The sequence below is a fragment of the Stegastes partitus genome, unplaced genomic scaffold, assembly GCF_000690725.1.
Source record: "Stegastes partitus isolate 25-593 unplaced genomic scaffold, Stegastes_partitus-1.0.2 Scaffold257, whole genome shotgun sequence".
In the NCBI taxonomy this organism is placed as follows: Eukaryota; Metazoa; Chordata; class Actinopteri; family Pomacentridae; genus Stegastes; species Stegastes partitus.
In genome coordinates, this window is record NW_007577988.1 from 392,266 (window position 1) to 406,532 (window position 14,267).

At 38.6% G+C, this 14,267-nt stretch overlaps 1 protein-coding gene across 1 annotated transcript in view; it reads left to right on the forward strand.

Moving 5' to 3' along the window:
- The window catches only part of LOC103357505 (protein shisa-5-like), a 25,839-nt gene extending 12,034 nt beyond the window's left edge, over positions 1–13,805 (forward strand). Inside the window, exons 2-6 of the mRNA XM_008282089.1 lie at positions 1,530–1,683; positions 2,894–2,945; positions 3,592–3,734; positions 9,401–9,628; positions 11,058–13,805. Coding sequence (XP_008280311.1) covers positions 1,617–1,683; positions 2,894–2,945; positions 3,592–3,734; positions 9,401–9,628; positions 11,058–11,242 — 675 coding nt within the window. The 5' untranslated portion in view covers positions 1,530–1,616 and the 3' untranslated portion in view covers positions 11,243–13,805. The remainder of the gene's footprint in view (positions 1–1,529; positions 1,684–2,893; positions 2,946–3,591; positions 3,735–9,400; positions 9,629–11,057) is intronic.
- Positions 13,806–14,267: the final 462 nt, after the last annotated feature.

The window sequence follows — 14,267 nt, forward strand, 5'->3', positions numbered from 1 at the left end:
TATATATATATAATCTTTTGAAACTTTACGTCTTTTGAAAGACATTTCCTGCTGCGATCTGCTAGCAATTTGGTGGTACCATGTTTGGCTTGTTTTTTTCTTAATGTAATGAACTGCTGTCCTGGAGATCTGTCTCTAGCTCATGTCAATTTCCAGCAGTGCCAAGATGGCTGCCTATGAGGCTTCACATAACTCTTTTAAAAAATTTTATTTTTTTTTTTAAATTGACACAAACTACAGATCACAATCAAAGAAAAAGAGAAAGAAAAATCATTTACAACAAAAATGCACAAACACAGTATTACAACCATAATATCCAGGGTTTACCAGCGAGTGTAGTTTACACATATTCATTAGTTAGGAGAAATTTTGAGATTAAAAGCACACGGTTTGTTCTGACAATCTCATCTATTTGTTTGAGCACTTCTTCTTTGTTATATCAATTTCTTCAATAAAAATCTGACTCTTAAAGGTTCCTGCAGTGGGATAAAAGAAATCATAGGTTCCTGAGCTTCTAAGCAGCTGCAGTACAGCCCTTGGTACAGCGTCAAACACTATTGCATACTCTATGGGTGGGACTGGAAACTGAAATGTGTTCATAAATTCTTGGCACGAGATTAATTGTCCACCATCATTAATAAGTTGCTTAACCCAAATAGTCTCATGATCAAACCACATCCTATAAAATTATGATTTGTTTTCATATAAAATATTTTCATTATTCCAAATATATATAAATATATATATTGTTTTGAGAGAAATTGTACTTGTCAATCAGTTTCTAGGCAAGTAAAGCTTGTTTATGAAAGTTTGATAGTTTGACCGCTAATATTTCTATCTTGTGATTGCATTTCAATTAAAAATGGATTCCGACAACAGCATTGAATATAAACTTAGAAAAACTATTCCAGATATTTTCTCTGTCTTCAATTAGTTTTGTTAACCACTACACTTTGAATGTATTGTTCATTTCAAAACTTAAAACCTCCATGCCTCCTTTACTTTAAGGGTTACATATGACTTTTATCTTTATATAGTAACATCTGTTCCTCCAGATAAAATTAGATAGAACCTGATGAAAGTGAAAGTGAACAAGAAATTGAAGAAAACCAGGGTGCTCTAATCATTTTTCCATGACTGTATATACATCAAGAAATATATTTATATCAATATAATTATGTGCTTTACTATTTTTCCAGTTTTTTTGTAAAACAGTAAATTTGAAAAATCACGGAAACAATAAAACTTATATTTTAGCATTCAAAATATCATTCCAGAGAAAGAGCTTCTACATACTTGTGTGTTAATCATGACAGAAATGACAGAGAGTAAAAAATAATTTGGTAATTACCAATGCTGTTAGTTTAGGGCAGCTGTGACCTAAACCTTACACTGGCCAGTGGTCCAACACGTTTGTTCAGAATCCCATTGAGCGTGTGCTGATGATGGCAGCAGCAGCTCTGTGTACCAGGGAGAGGGGCGGGGCTTGGTGACTGCAGGCGGCTCTGTATGGAGAGCTCCGCCGCAGGCAGCAGCCATCAGATCAGACCTCCTCCTGCCGGCCGTCGGAGGGGATTCCTCGTTTCCTGACTGAATACGGGAATCTTGAAGTGACCATGGCGCCAGGCCTGCCCGGTGTTGTTGTGCTGGCCCTGTGTGTGATCCTGTCCCCCGGTGTTTACGGTGAGTTAGTTTGCCTTTGCTCCTTCTTTTCTTCTCCCCTTGTTCCACCAACTGCGTACTGAGACGTTAGCTGCTGTGGGTAAGATTAGCTTCAAACAGGAGCTCAAACAAACCACGTTCAGGGCGATGTCACTGACGTTAGCGGTGAAACCAGAGCTCGCTGCTTGGTGAAGCTATCTGTTTTCTAAATAAAACACTGTCTTCGTTTTGTAACGTTCTTTTCTCGTAGCTAGCTAATGGATCCAGACACTCTTTGTATGATCTGGGGGTCAACACTGTTAAACACACATTGAACTAACGTGTAAGCAGTTAGTCATCACTTAGGCTTCAGTAGTTTCTAAAAGCTCACTTTACTTCTGTTTTCTCCGTCACGTGCCCACTTCCAGTACAAATATCGTTTTGTGAGGTGTTTCATAATGTGTGAATATGAACTGTTACAGCTGAGTTACTCACATTGTTACAGACTCAGTGGCTGGTTTATAAGGAGCAGGTCGGTCCTGAATGAAGGTTGTCATGTTCAGGTTTTAAAGAAACTTGATTGTTTGGGACGGTATTGAGGTATTTCTGTTGTTTCTTCACTCATGTTAATGAGTTAAAACTAGAAGCACCTATGTTACATAATTAACAACACCGGCCCCTAAAGTTTCCATAAAGTTGACTCAACAACTCTACAAACTATTTATTAAGCTGAATATTACAATGTTGATGAAGGTAAGATTTGTAACCGTCAGTAGACTTCTTTATTAGCTAAGTCCACCTCAGACACTGGTGTGTAAATAAGGGTGGACTGTATAACCTCTCTGTACATGTAGGATTACTTCTAACCATGGCCTTCAAACTGCTCCATGACTGTGTTACTTTCTCGTAGCATCGTGGCAACCAATTGTTAGTTTGATGACAACAAATATATCTGGATTATTAATATAGAAATGAACCAATAATCAGGAAATCCACCCATTTGGAGAGGCAAGATGAATAGCTGCTGATGGACCAATGAATTAATCAGCTAATTAGTTTTTATCTCTGGATTGCCACAGAAATAAGCCACCACACTGTTGTGAGCAGTGTGCTGAGGTCTGGGTGTGTGTCACTATTCTCCTCTCATGCGTTTCTCTCATTTCACCCATCACCGACATTTAACTCACGATTACAATTTTGTCATTAGTGGTAACAAGGCTAACGTTTCCTCTCCCTCTCTGCTCTGTTACAGGGGATCACTGTGACAGTTTGTGGCCACTTTCTAAAGAAGACCAAGAAGAATGGTATGCTGTTTTCATCTGTAATTCATAACAAATTGTCTTTTAGTACTTTGTGTGAGATTAAAAATTTCTGTTTTAGATGGTGAGACAGATATAAGTCGGTTTCTTTGTGTCTTTGTCCCCGTGGTATTACAGAAGATGCGTGCTCGTGGCCCAGAAACAGGAAGTAATGTCTTCCTGTACACGACCACCAACGTGAAACAAAAGTGTGCACCAGCTACAACAATCACTACTTTAAATATTCCTCACATTTATACACTGTGATACGTTACATGCTGAGTGCAGGATTGAAAGAATTATGAGTCTTCATGTGTGTCTTTATGTATGATTTGTATCTGTTTGTTGGAAGATGGCACACTTACTGCCGCAGTGGAGTGTGTTTGCATTTAATTCAACATCTTAATATATTTAGCAAATGCTGTGACTACTGCTGGCCAGTGCAAATCATTGTTTCATTGCTGCTAAGTGATCAGATAAAATGGTTAATCAATTATTCTGCTTCCTGCTGTTTAGTAAAGTACAGATCACATTAATGAACTACATCAGTAGGAATTATTGTTACATACCACTGGGATGTTCTGCACATTATCAATAAGATAATAGCATCATAAATACTCTTTTGCGTAATTTCACTTTGTTTCTTTTTCAGCAACTACAAAAATTTCGCTCACGGAAACTCACCGTTTCCCATGGTCATTGGTTTTGTGATCTCCGTCGTCATTATGCTGATCTTCATCTGCTGCTGTGTCTGTCCCTGCTGCTGCCTGTACAAAATATGCCGCAAGCCACGACGTAAGTAGTCCTCCACCAACAGCTAGTACTTCTTATTGTTGTCACTGATGCTTTTAGATGTACATCTAGCTGGTAGATCTTTGACAAAAAGTTTGACTTCCTTGATATTTACAGTGGTTTGGAGTCTTTAAAACAGAACATGGTTGGATTTATTGATGTTGCAGACCAAAACAAGTAGGCACCATAATGAGGGTCAATGTGAGGCACGCATTTTAAAAAATATATTTAGTGGCTATAACAGCAGAAAACCTTACAAGAATACTATTTATGATGAAATATGCGCGACCGCAAAACGTGCAAATAGCTCTTGAGACAGTAAAAAAATGAATCACTGGCAATTCAGGTCACATTTTTATGTATAGCAGTGATCTGACTGTTGTAACAGTTTTAGTAAGCTGTCGTTTTATTGCAACATCAGACCGACCCATGTATCACAACTGAAACGACCACATTAATAAGAGGTTAATCCTGCCTATTGTATAATATATTGACAGATTGTGGTCATATGCTGCTGCGTTTGCAACATGTTGCTGCACATGTGTAGGTTTCCTGCACACAACCAACAAGCAACATGTTTTTGAGCTGCTGCCTTGTTAACCTACATGCAGTGTCTGATTTTTGCCTCGTCCCAAACAAGTTAGACTCTTGGTTTCCAGTGTGTCGCAGTATTTGTCTGTGTCATTTTTCTAAGCAAAACTTTAGAGGACTGCTGGCCCACCCACCACATGACTTTCATTAATGCAGTGGTTTGGTCTTAACATAGACATTGAGACACAGTGAGCAAAGTAATCTAATGTTCCAAAAATCACCGCAATCTGCAAAGATTATGTAAACTCTGAAAGTGTGACGGTCACATTTGCGCGTCGCTGGCATGCTGCAGAAGGTTTTGCTTTTGTGAGATCCTTTGTGGTGAGCCATGCAGCCCACAGGTTGATGATTCAGTATAGTCAGAGATAATTGGTGTTTGGACTTCTTGCCTAACTTTGATGCTATTGTATTTACCTCACTGGAAAGATCATGCCCTTACTTGATTTTTGGTGCTGCTTACTTTCAGTGCTATGAATTCAGGTATATTTCTGATAAATTACATTTTCTGCACTTGCAAATGCTAGTTTTAAGATGCTTAGAAGCAGCTTTTTAGCAGCGTTTTATTTTGCAGTTTTAATGAAGTTGTCTTTTTAAAATCACATTTCGAGTATCTGTAAGTAATAAGTAAGCCTATATTTTTCTTCTTGTCAACAAACCTGAATTTTTTTTAGTGTGTGTAATATTGGAGGTGGAAGTGTGTACGCAACACTTTGTGAAGGCTCCTGACTCATAGTCATGTAGACATCCCAGTCTCAATAAACACCAATGCCTCCTCATGCTTGTTATAGTGACTAATTTAACCAAATTGACCAAGATTGAAACAATAGACATCTGTGCTCTATCTATCTATCTATCTATCTATCTATCTATCTATCTATCTATCTATCTATCTATCTATCTATCTATCTATCTGTCTATCTATCTATCTATCTATCTATCTATCTGTCTATCTATCTATCTATCTATCTATCTATCTATCTGTCTATCTGTCTATCTATCAAAAATAATAATACTAACAATAATACTAACTTTATTTATTTGTTATATATATAGTTTTGTAAGGGCACTTTTTTTCATGTGAACAGATTTTTTTCCCACCTACTCGTAGGTTTAAATTTAGTTGAAGTTAACTGTAATAACATTGTCCTACACACACTGGCCAGCTTCCATAGTCACTAATGGCTAATAGTCACCAAGAAATTCGCTATTTGCTTCTGTTTTAGTAATGTTTGATGTAACAGTGGTATGTAATGAAGTTGAAAGTATGTTTGTGTTTTGTTTCTAAAGATTTGCATCGTCTATCAGAAGGTGAAGGCCACAGAGTAGGAAAGGAAGGAATAACTAAAATGTCTTTCTGTCTTTCCTTGAGATTTCTTAACAGTAACAAAAACATCTCCGACCTTGGCCAGTAAAGAATGTAGCTTTTTTTTGTTGCTTTCGGTGTTAATTTATCCTGGAATCAAGATAAACAGTCAGTATTAGAAGTGTAAACATGTGATATGTTGCGCTTGCCTGCTGTTTGTGGTGTGTCTTTGTTTTAATGTGCAGCTAATAGAAACTAGCTGCTGCATTGGGCACAAATCTGTTGCACAAATTGTGTTCAGTGCACTTGTTGTACCAGATTTGTACATCTGCATCTGAGCAGCAGACATCAAGATTTAACTGAAGTTGTTCGGCTGTGACCACTCCCATTTTTGAGCAGTTGCTGTGCAGTTTTTGAGACAAGATGTCAGAATCAAACTCAGCCAGTATTTATGTGCAAAAGTTATTTTCATCAGATAGTGTGACTCATCAAAAGATCTTGTGGAATTCAGTTTCGCTTGCAGTGTTTGCAGTTGAACCTCTGTCTTTCATAGTTCTGTCTGCATCTTAGGTCGAGAACAAAGCATAAGTCTAGTAAATTCTTGTTTGGTTTCTGCTCTACAAATTGTATTCATTGGTCAGAGTTTGTGTCATAAGCAAAGACAACTGGCCTCACACCTTTTCATTTACTGAACCTCTTACGTTCTTCTGTGCGGCGAGCTCTTACATGTTTTTCAAGTCTAATTCACCAACATCTCTCAGCTTGACTAAAGTTGTAATTAATCCCTCATTTCACACTGATAAATCTCACATGAGAAAGTGTTTGTATCCATGCTACCCGTTCAGTTTCTTGTGAGAAAGATCCGTCCCAAAAATGTTGAGTACAAAGTAAAAAAAATCACATGCTTTTTATTTTTATTTATAACTAACCTTTTAACAGTTTCACAAGTGTGTTGTTTATAATAGTAACCTTTACATGAAGGACAGCATCATATCCAGTTCTCTTCGTCTATCTAAAACTGACACCTGCATAAAGCTCCTGACCCATAGACATAGTTGTGTAAAATATGCCAGTTAAAAAATAAATCAAAGCCACAGTGATCATGAAGTTTTTCTTAGCTATGCATATCATTTCAGCTAATATCGGCATCATATTTAAAGTAAAAAGAAACCTTTCAGATCATAAAATGATGATTTCACATCATATTCTGTTTGTTTACCTTTTGAGAGAATATATAAATGCCACAGATTTCCAACTCAAACGGGCCTCTCTAGCATTTACCTGATTGTGTAAGTGGTTTGTGTTTTGCTGAGCGAGACAAGCATATCGGAGGGGAAAAAAGAAGACACACTTATCTATTGGGATGAGTTTTCAGGTTAGGACAGATGCTTGTACGAACCGCTTACAGTAAATATGTACATAGACAGAGAAAATATTGGCACGTGATGTTTCTACGCCTTACATTGTATGAGCGTTGTGCAATCTGTGACAGAGAGCCCCTCTGCACTTCATTCCAACAGGGTGTGTTGAATTCTAGTTTACGCCCCTTATGTCCTCCGTGCCTTTAATTCATTCTTTCTGCTGTCTTTTGTTTTCCTCTCTTCACACTTATTAAACTTGATATCACACATACGCATGCCAACCATTTGATTCACTTTGCTGAATGAATTCCTTAAAGCATCTGTGTGTTTTGTATGTACATGCAGTCAAGTAGGTGAATGCAACACTCTCTCTGTCAGTTTGTTCTTTTAGCCGGCTTGTTCAGGGTTTGCCATGAGTTGACAACGTTCTGGCAGAGAGGCTGAAACAGAAGTAAGCAACACAGTGTAGCTTCCTTGACTGAATCTGTTGCATGATGGGATCAAATCCAGGAATGTTAGAGCTCCACCTCGTATGAGTCATTGTTTCCACGACAACCACAGAGGGGAAAACTCAAGGCCATCCCACGTCATTTACAGGAAGTGGTCGTGATGACTCCCACTCTGTGAAAAAAAAGAAAGAAAAAAAGGCATGGTGGGAGTGACTGGCATACGCACATCTGTCGTCCCTCTGGGTTTTTTTTTAGCAGTGTTGTCTTCAGGGTACAGTATTGGCTTTACGCTTTAGGTGAACTCATTAAGAGGCCCTGCAGGGGTGGAGGTTTCATTCTGTGTTTATATACATGTAATATCAATTTAACAAGGGATAATGATTTGTTAAAGTTAGCTTTCAAAGTACTCTGACCTAAATCGTAAATTCCCTGATCGACACCACAGAGTTTATGATAGATGATGTGTCGTCAGTGAAATAAGCACCATCTTTCACTGCTTTAGCTTAGGTTAATGTTCAGCTTTTGACTTTCTTTAGAAGAGTAACAACTATAATTAAATACAAGTGAAATGCTTTTTGTAACTTTTATTTGTAAGACAAGATAAATCGATGAATAAATGTATGTGTAGCATTTTTATCACCTCCTTTCTTCTGTGTCTAGGTTTTGGCAGAAACTGGTGCAGAAGTTAAATTTTACATTTCAGCGATACAAAAACGTGTTTAATGTTGCTTCTCAATGCGTATCTGTTCTTTCTCTGCTGTCTTTGACGACAACATGTCGAGGCAGACGTCCGCCCACCCTGAGTCTGCGTCTGTTGGAGGGTTCTTCCTGTTTGAAGGGAGTTTTTCCTTCGAGCTGTCGCTGTGCTGCTCAGACAGGAGTTATTGAGTGTTGTCTCAGTAATACTGAAAGTCCTTGACCTTACTAAATAAAGTGCCCTGTGATGACTTGTGTTTGGTTTTGGTTTGGTGTCACATAAATACAATTTATTCGAGTTAAAAAAACAAAACAAAGCAAAACAAAAAAACCCTGATTTTGAAGAATGTCCTCTGTAGGAATGTATACTTGTGAGGTCTGTAACTTCATGCAGTCAAAATAATATAACAAAGATCGTTCAAGAATTCTTGTGACACTAAATCAAGTAACATTTGGATGCCAGGATCATTTCTAAACTTTTTTTTAGCTCTTCATCTGTCAGGTTTGCTCAGTAGGTCAAATGCAGAAGTTGTGGTCTGAGGCAGCTGTTTGTTACACATTTATGGAACAAGAGAGGACTTCCCCCTTTGGTGTTGGTGTTCATGTTGTAATGATTTATATTTACAGTTGCCTAACTGTAATTCTTAGTTTCTGTAATTGTTTTTGTGCTCTGAAAATAAATTCTTAGACCACAAAGTAGTTTTTGTTCATCAAGACTTGTTTAGCACTTAACTTTTTTTTATTTTTATTACTGAACTGTTCCTCCCTCAGCTGTACTGCTGCACTTTATCTGAAACTGGTTGTGTTCCAATATCCATACTACTGTTCTGTATAGTATGCCAGAAAAAGAGCATGTCCCAATGTATAGTATGTCAAATGTACGCTAAAATGTCTTACTACGTCTGGTTGGATCTTATAGTATATAAGCCAGCATGCTTTTTCGGCCATTCTGACCCACAATTCTTTGCGTGGTTGTGTCGCACGTGTTGTGCACAAGTATAAAAGCTTGAACCGCTGACAGCAGACAAACAGGTGACAGCTCATTTCGCACAATAGATGGTGAAAGCTTAAGGTGTAATATTGTGATGAAGTAGTGTGTCCCAGATGTACGCATGCTACATGAAACTGCATCATTTCTGTAATATGTACTTGAAAAAAACAAAGTAAAAAGAAAAAGTGTACAATTTAAAATGCAGCCAGTGATTGAACCTCTAGCTAGCTTATATAAGCTGTATTTCTTATCTGTTTCTGTGTTTTGTTTGCTTACAGCTGTGATAGCTACCACCACCCACACCACAGTGGTCACTGGCACTCCTCACCCGTACCCCCAGCAGCAGGCTGCGGTGCCCGGGCCCTCTCACTCCTACCAGGCGGTCCAATATCCGCCCTACCAGCCCGTACCGGTGCAGCCTGGCTACGGAGCTCAGCCCATGCCCACATCGCCTTACCAAGGACAGCCGTACACACCAGGACCACCACCAACGTATCAGGAAGCCAGTGAGTGTGGATTTCAACACCACTAATATTCATTTTAAAACTAAAAACTACGACAAAATATATGAGTTGACAGACTTTTTCCTCTTTGAAAGTTAACATAAAACAAAATTAAAAGGTAGACTTTGAAAATACATTTGTGACACTGCGCATTGAAGACAGTGAAAGATATCCTCCTCTGCCCCAAAATATCTCTTCATAAGTTGATTTCAGGCTGTTCGGCAGAATCTTGTGTCTGCATGCAGTGTTCGCTTATATAATTGGGTCTTGGAAGGGAAAAAGTCAATTAAATGAATCTACTGCCCAACTGAAAACATGCCAGCTGCACAAACATACAGACCAACAAAACTCCTGTGAATGTGGATGTAATGGTCATCATGCTTTCAGTCACCATTTTCTCTGCTGCTAGGATTAATGAGTGACAACTATGCTAACAGCTTTTAGCCTTTTTAAAACTTCATCTAGATGTTTGCCAAATGCATATTAGTGCGTTGACGTTACCCAGCGTTTTATCTGCTTGCCTCGAGTTGAACCCAGACGACAAACAGCATTTTAGTTAATAAATACTGCTTATGAATGATCAGGTCGGACTGCAGCAATGCCAACAGAGCAACAGCAACGAGGGAACAACTCTGTTCAAACATGCAGAAATTGGGAACGACAAACTGGATTCAGTCTGTTGTGCTGCTGCAGAGCAGAGTGGCACGAATGCTGTCTTCATTCAAATGAGTTAACACTGCTTCTTTGGTTTGCCGAAGAAAGAAAAATGGCACGACAAAAATTAGACTCAAATTTCACAGCACTAAAACGTCTGGTTTTGTTGAGTAGAACATTAATTTTTTCACCAAAATTAAATCAAAATCAGTACAACTCCATCTGACTTTCTAAGATAACCGCTCGTGTAAATACTTCACAACCTTCTGTATAGTTTGCATTTGTTCTCATAGCCTTTGCTGCAGGGAGTCGACTAAAAGCCTAAAATAAAAAGATGTATAAACTCCTATTCTTTATTTGACTGTCTGATGTTTATAATTGCTGCCAGTGTACTTTATACAAATGTCACGAGGGCTGCATTCTCAGAGACATATACAGGAAGCAAGGGTTTTACCATTATATTATTATTATGCAAAAGTATCAATCACATATAGTTCTGTAGAAACACACTGCATACCAGCTTTTAGAAAGTAATTACATACTACGTTGAAGCTTTAGAAAATTTAGCAACATTATGCAACTTCACTGCCTCAGAATAGCTGTAATCGGAAGTGTACGTGGAATAACCACTGCTGGTATAAATGTTGGCTCATGTTTGGATTTTGTAAAACAGGAAAGGAAACATTTCTGTTTGTGTTACAGAACTGCAGTTTCTGGTTAGTGTTGAAACATTTTCAGCCCTTTAATTCTCAAGCCATGTTTTCTTTTCTTTTTCTAGCCGGTCCTGCCTACCCTCCTCACCCGATGCCTTACAGCCATGCGGCGTACAGTCCCGGCCAGCCAGCGTACCCTCTACAGCCTCCTGTCCAGCCACAGCCCAACGCTCCACCCGCACAACCAGACTACCTAGCCCAGCCCGCGTACAACCCGGAATATGTCGCACAACCACCCAATACCGGATAGTGGACCTCAGCACTGTGCTCTCAGCCACAAACGTGCCGTGACATCTTTCGAACTTGGCAGACCTGGAAATCTAAATGAAGATGAGAAAATCCAGAGCATCTCCATTTGTTTGTTTTGGTGGTTAATATGGGATTGTTGGTACAGTGATGGTGCGTCTGTTCTGTTGAGCAGTTGCCAAGTGAAAATGTTGATACCTTTCGGCTTGTATTGCATGGACTTCCAGTACACACAAATGTAGTAAGGCTGTCTTTTTTTTTTTTAAACAGTTACTTAGTGGCTCCATCTTAGCCATCTTGGCAAATTAAACATAAAACCACTGAGTTTGATTTTGAAGAGCAGATAAAGTCCGCTGTCATTTCACAGCCTTGTGCCTCAACATCTCCCTCCTGCCTTTGCTCTCCACTGGCCAAACCTACCTGACCTCTTAATCGGCCTACAGCGACTGCAGTCAAATTCAGTGGTCAAACTTTGGAGAGGGTGTTCTGATGTCTGTGGCCATCATCGTGTTGCTATATGACAGTTTATGGCAGACTGGTAAAGTGCTTTGAACCTTTTTCTTCCATGTGCTTATGCTCTTTCTCTCTGGTGCTGCAAAAAAGCATGTACCGCTTTGTAAGTCCTTTAAATGTTACTTGGGAACAAATCAAGTCCAAAGTGTGCACCATGTGGAGGATGTATGCTGGAAAGTTTTTTTTTCATTGTCAGTTGAATGCTCAGGAAGTCAGAATTACTTTTCACTATGCTAACGTATGGTTACTCATGACTTCTCTCCTCCCGTGACGTTGAAATTGTTCCCCCTCTGCTATTATAGAATATTTTCCAGTGTCTTAAAAGCACCTCAAGGAGAGAGGAGGTTTTTGGAGGAGCTAAGACTGAAGGAGGAGAAGCGAGGAGACACATTAGCATAATGAAAAGCACCCAGGGTCTTCATTTAACCAGCAAAAGGGAAAAATCATGACAATTCAACACAATATGTTTTGCGCACAGGGAAGGTTTACTTACGTTTTTTTTTGTGTTCATGTACATGTAATACTTTGCATTAAGTTTTTTTTCCCCTCTTTGCTTGGGTGGTTTATTTGCCCATTTTACATCTGTACCAACTGAGCTGAAACACATCCGCAGCTTTAGAGTAATTAACCAAAGGAGATAATTTTCTTTTCAGTTAGCCAAACATTCAGTCAGGACAGCAAATAGAAAAAGTCAAATACTTAATAAATGCAAGAAACAAGTGTGCCTTTTTAGCCAAGTTACTTTTTATCAAGCAAAGGTGTACATGTCACTCAGAACACTTCTTTTCTATTTATTCTTGAGTGATCTGTTTCACAAAGCCATCCTCATACCTTTGCTGTTATTTTAGCTTCTTTTTTGTGCTGTTTTCTAAATGCAGCCATTAAACAATGTAGCCTTTAAGCTTTTGCTTCCTTTTGTTGCAACACAAACTGAATGTTGTGAAACTTTACAGCTCATTTTCTTACCTTCAGCATTGTTAAATTATACTTTTTTCCTGCCTTGTGTCACTTCCTAAAAACCCATCACTTCTGCTTTCTGCTGCAATTACTTGAAAATAGTTTAACAAAAGTGACCTTTTACTTGTGACCCAGCTGAAGTACATTCACAAGTCGTGTGACAAGCCTGACGTTGATCCATTAAGCCACCACGTTGCAACTTTTCATCTTCCTTTATTTAGGCCTGGTTGTGGTCAAAGAACACAGTAGCAACCATATTCCATCTCAATGTTTTTACGTTCATGCTGTGACATATTTTACCTTTTGATGTTCGAGACACCACATGCCAGCTAATGGACAGAGGCTTAATGTCACCTTTGTTTCAAGTTTTTTACATAGACTGACTAACCAATTTGTTTATGTAGTCAAATATGTTCTTGTAGGCTCGCCTTCTGACTGAAAACTGTCTTCAATGATGTCTTGTGCCTGTGGTTTCAGTCCCTTGGCCAGTGTTGATTCTTCAACGTGACCTTAGTTGGAGTGTTTTTCTTTATGTGAGTGTGTGAAATACAGTCATATACAGGATGTTCTTTGGAAAAAGACATTTGGGCAGAGATTTGTTCTTGCATCCTTTCTGTTTCTAATTCAGCAACAACTGTCATTGATGCTTCTTTGAGAATATATATATAAATGCTTATATATATAATAGGGATGTCACGATATGTCGGTATAAAAGATCACTGTGTTTAAAAAAGTAAATGATAATATAATGGTAATGATACAGCTTGACCGACTATCTGGCTGACACTCCAACCTTGGAACAATATGCCATACAGTTGCGGTTGCAGACTGTCTCACCTCCTTACACTCTTATTTAGAGTACAAATCATTTGCAAAAAATGAGACAGAAAATAAAAAAGGTCAACAAGTTCATTTGATTGATGACATTAGTCTTGTTGAGATTACTGATAGATGTTGTGATGTTGTCGTAATCGGGACTTCTTTTGGTTTGGGATTATCATGTTGTGATAATCATGGCATCGTGACAGCCCTAATATACAACTTTCATTTTGTGAAAAAAAAAGTTCAATAAAGTATATATTTTCAGTTTTCCACAAGTTTTGGGTCTTGAATTTTTGGAAAGGAACGTAGTATGTGCATTTATGTTGGGTGTAAATTTGACAGCTCAGATCCAGAAGAGGTGACAGAATCAAAGGAACACTATAAAATTAGCAAATTAATGAATATATATACAGTTGTGGAAAAAATGATTAGAGCACCCTTGTTTTCTTTAATTGTTTGTTCATTTTAATGCCTGGTACCAAGAAAGGTATTTTACCTGAAGAATACAATGAACACGACAAAAAATGCAGCTGATTACATCATACTTTATGTCCTATTTGACATCCAGCCATCCATCCATCCATCCATCCATTATCTATACACCGTTTAATCCTCATTAGGGTCGTGGGGGGCCTGGAGCCTATCCCAGCTGACTTAGGGCGAAGGCAGGGGACACCCTGGACAGGTCACCAGTCTATCACAGGGCTACACTTAGAGACAGACAACCAAGCACACTC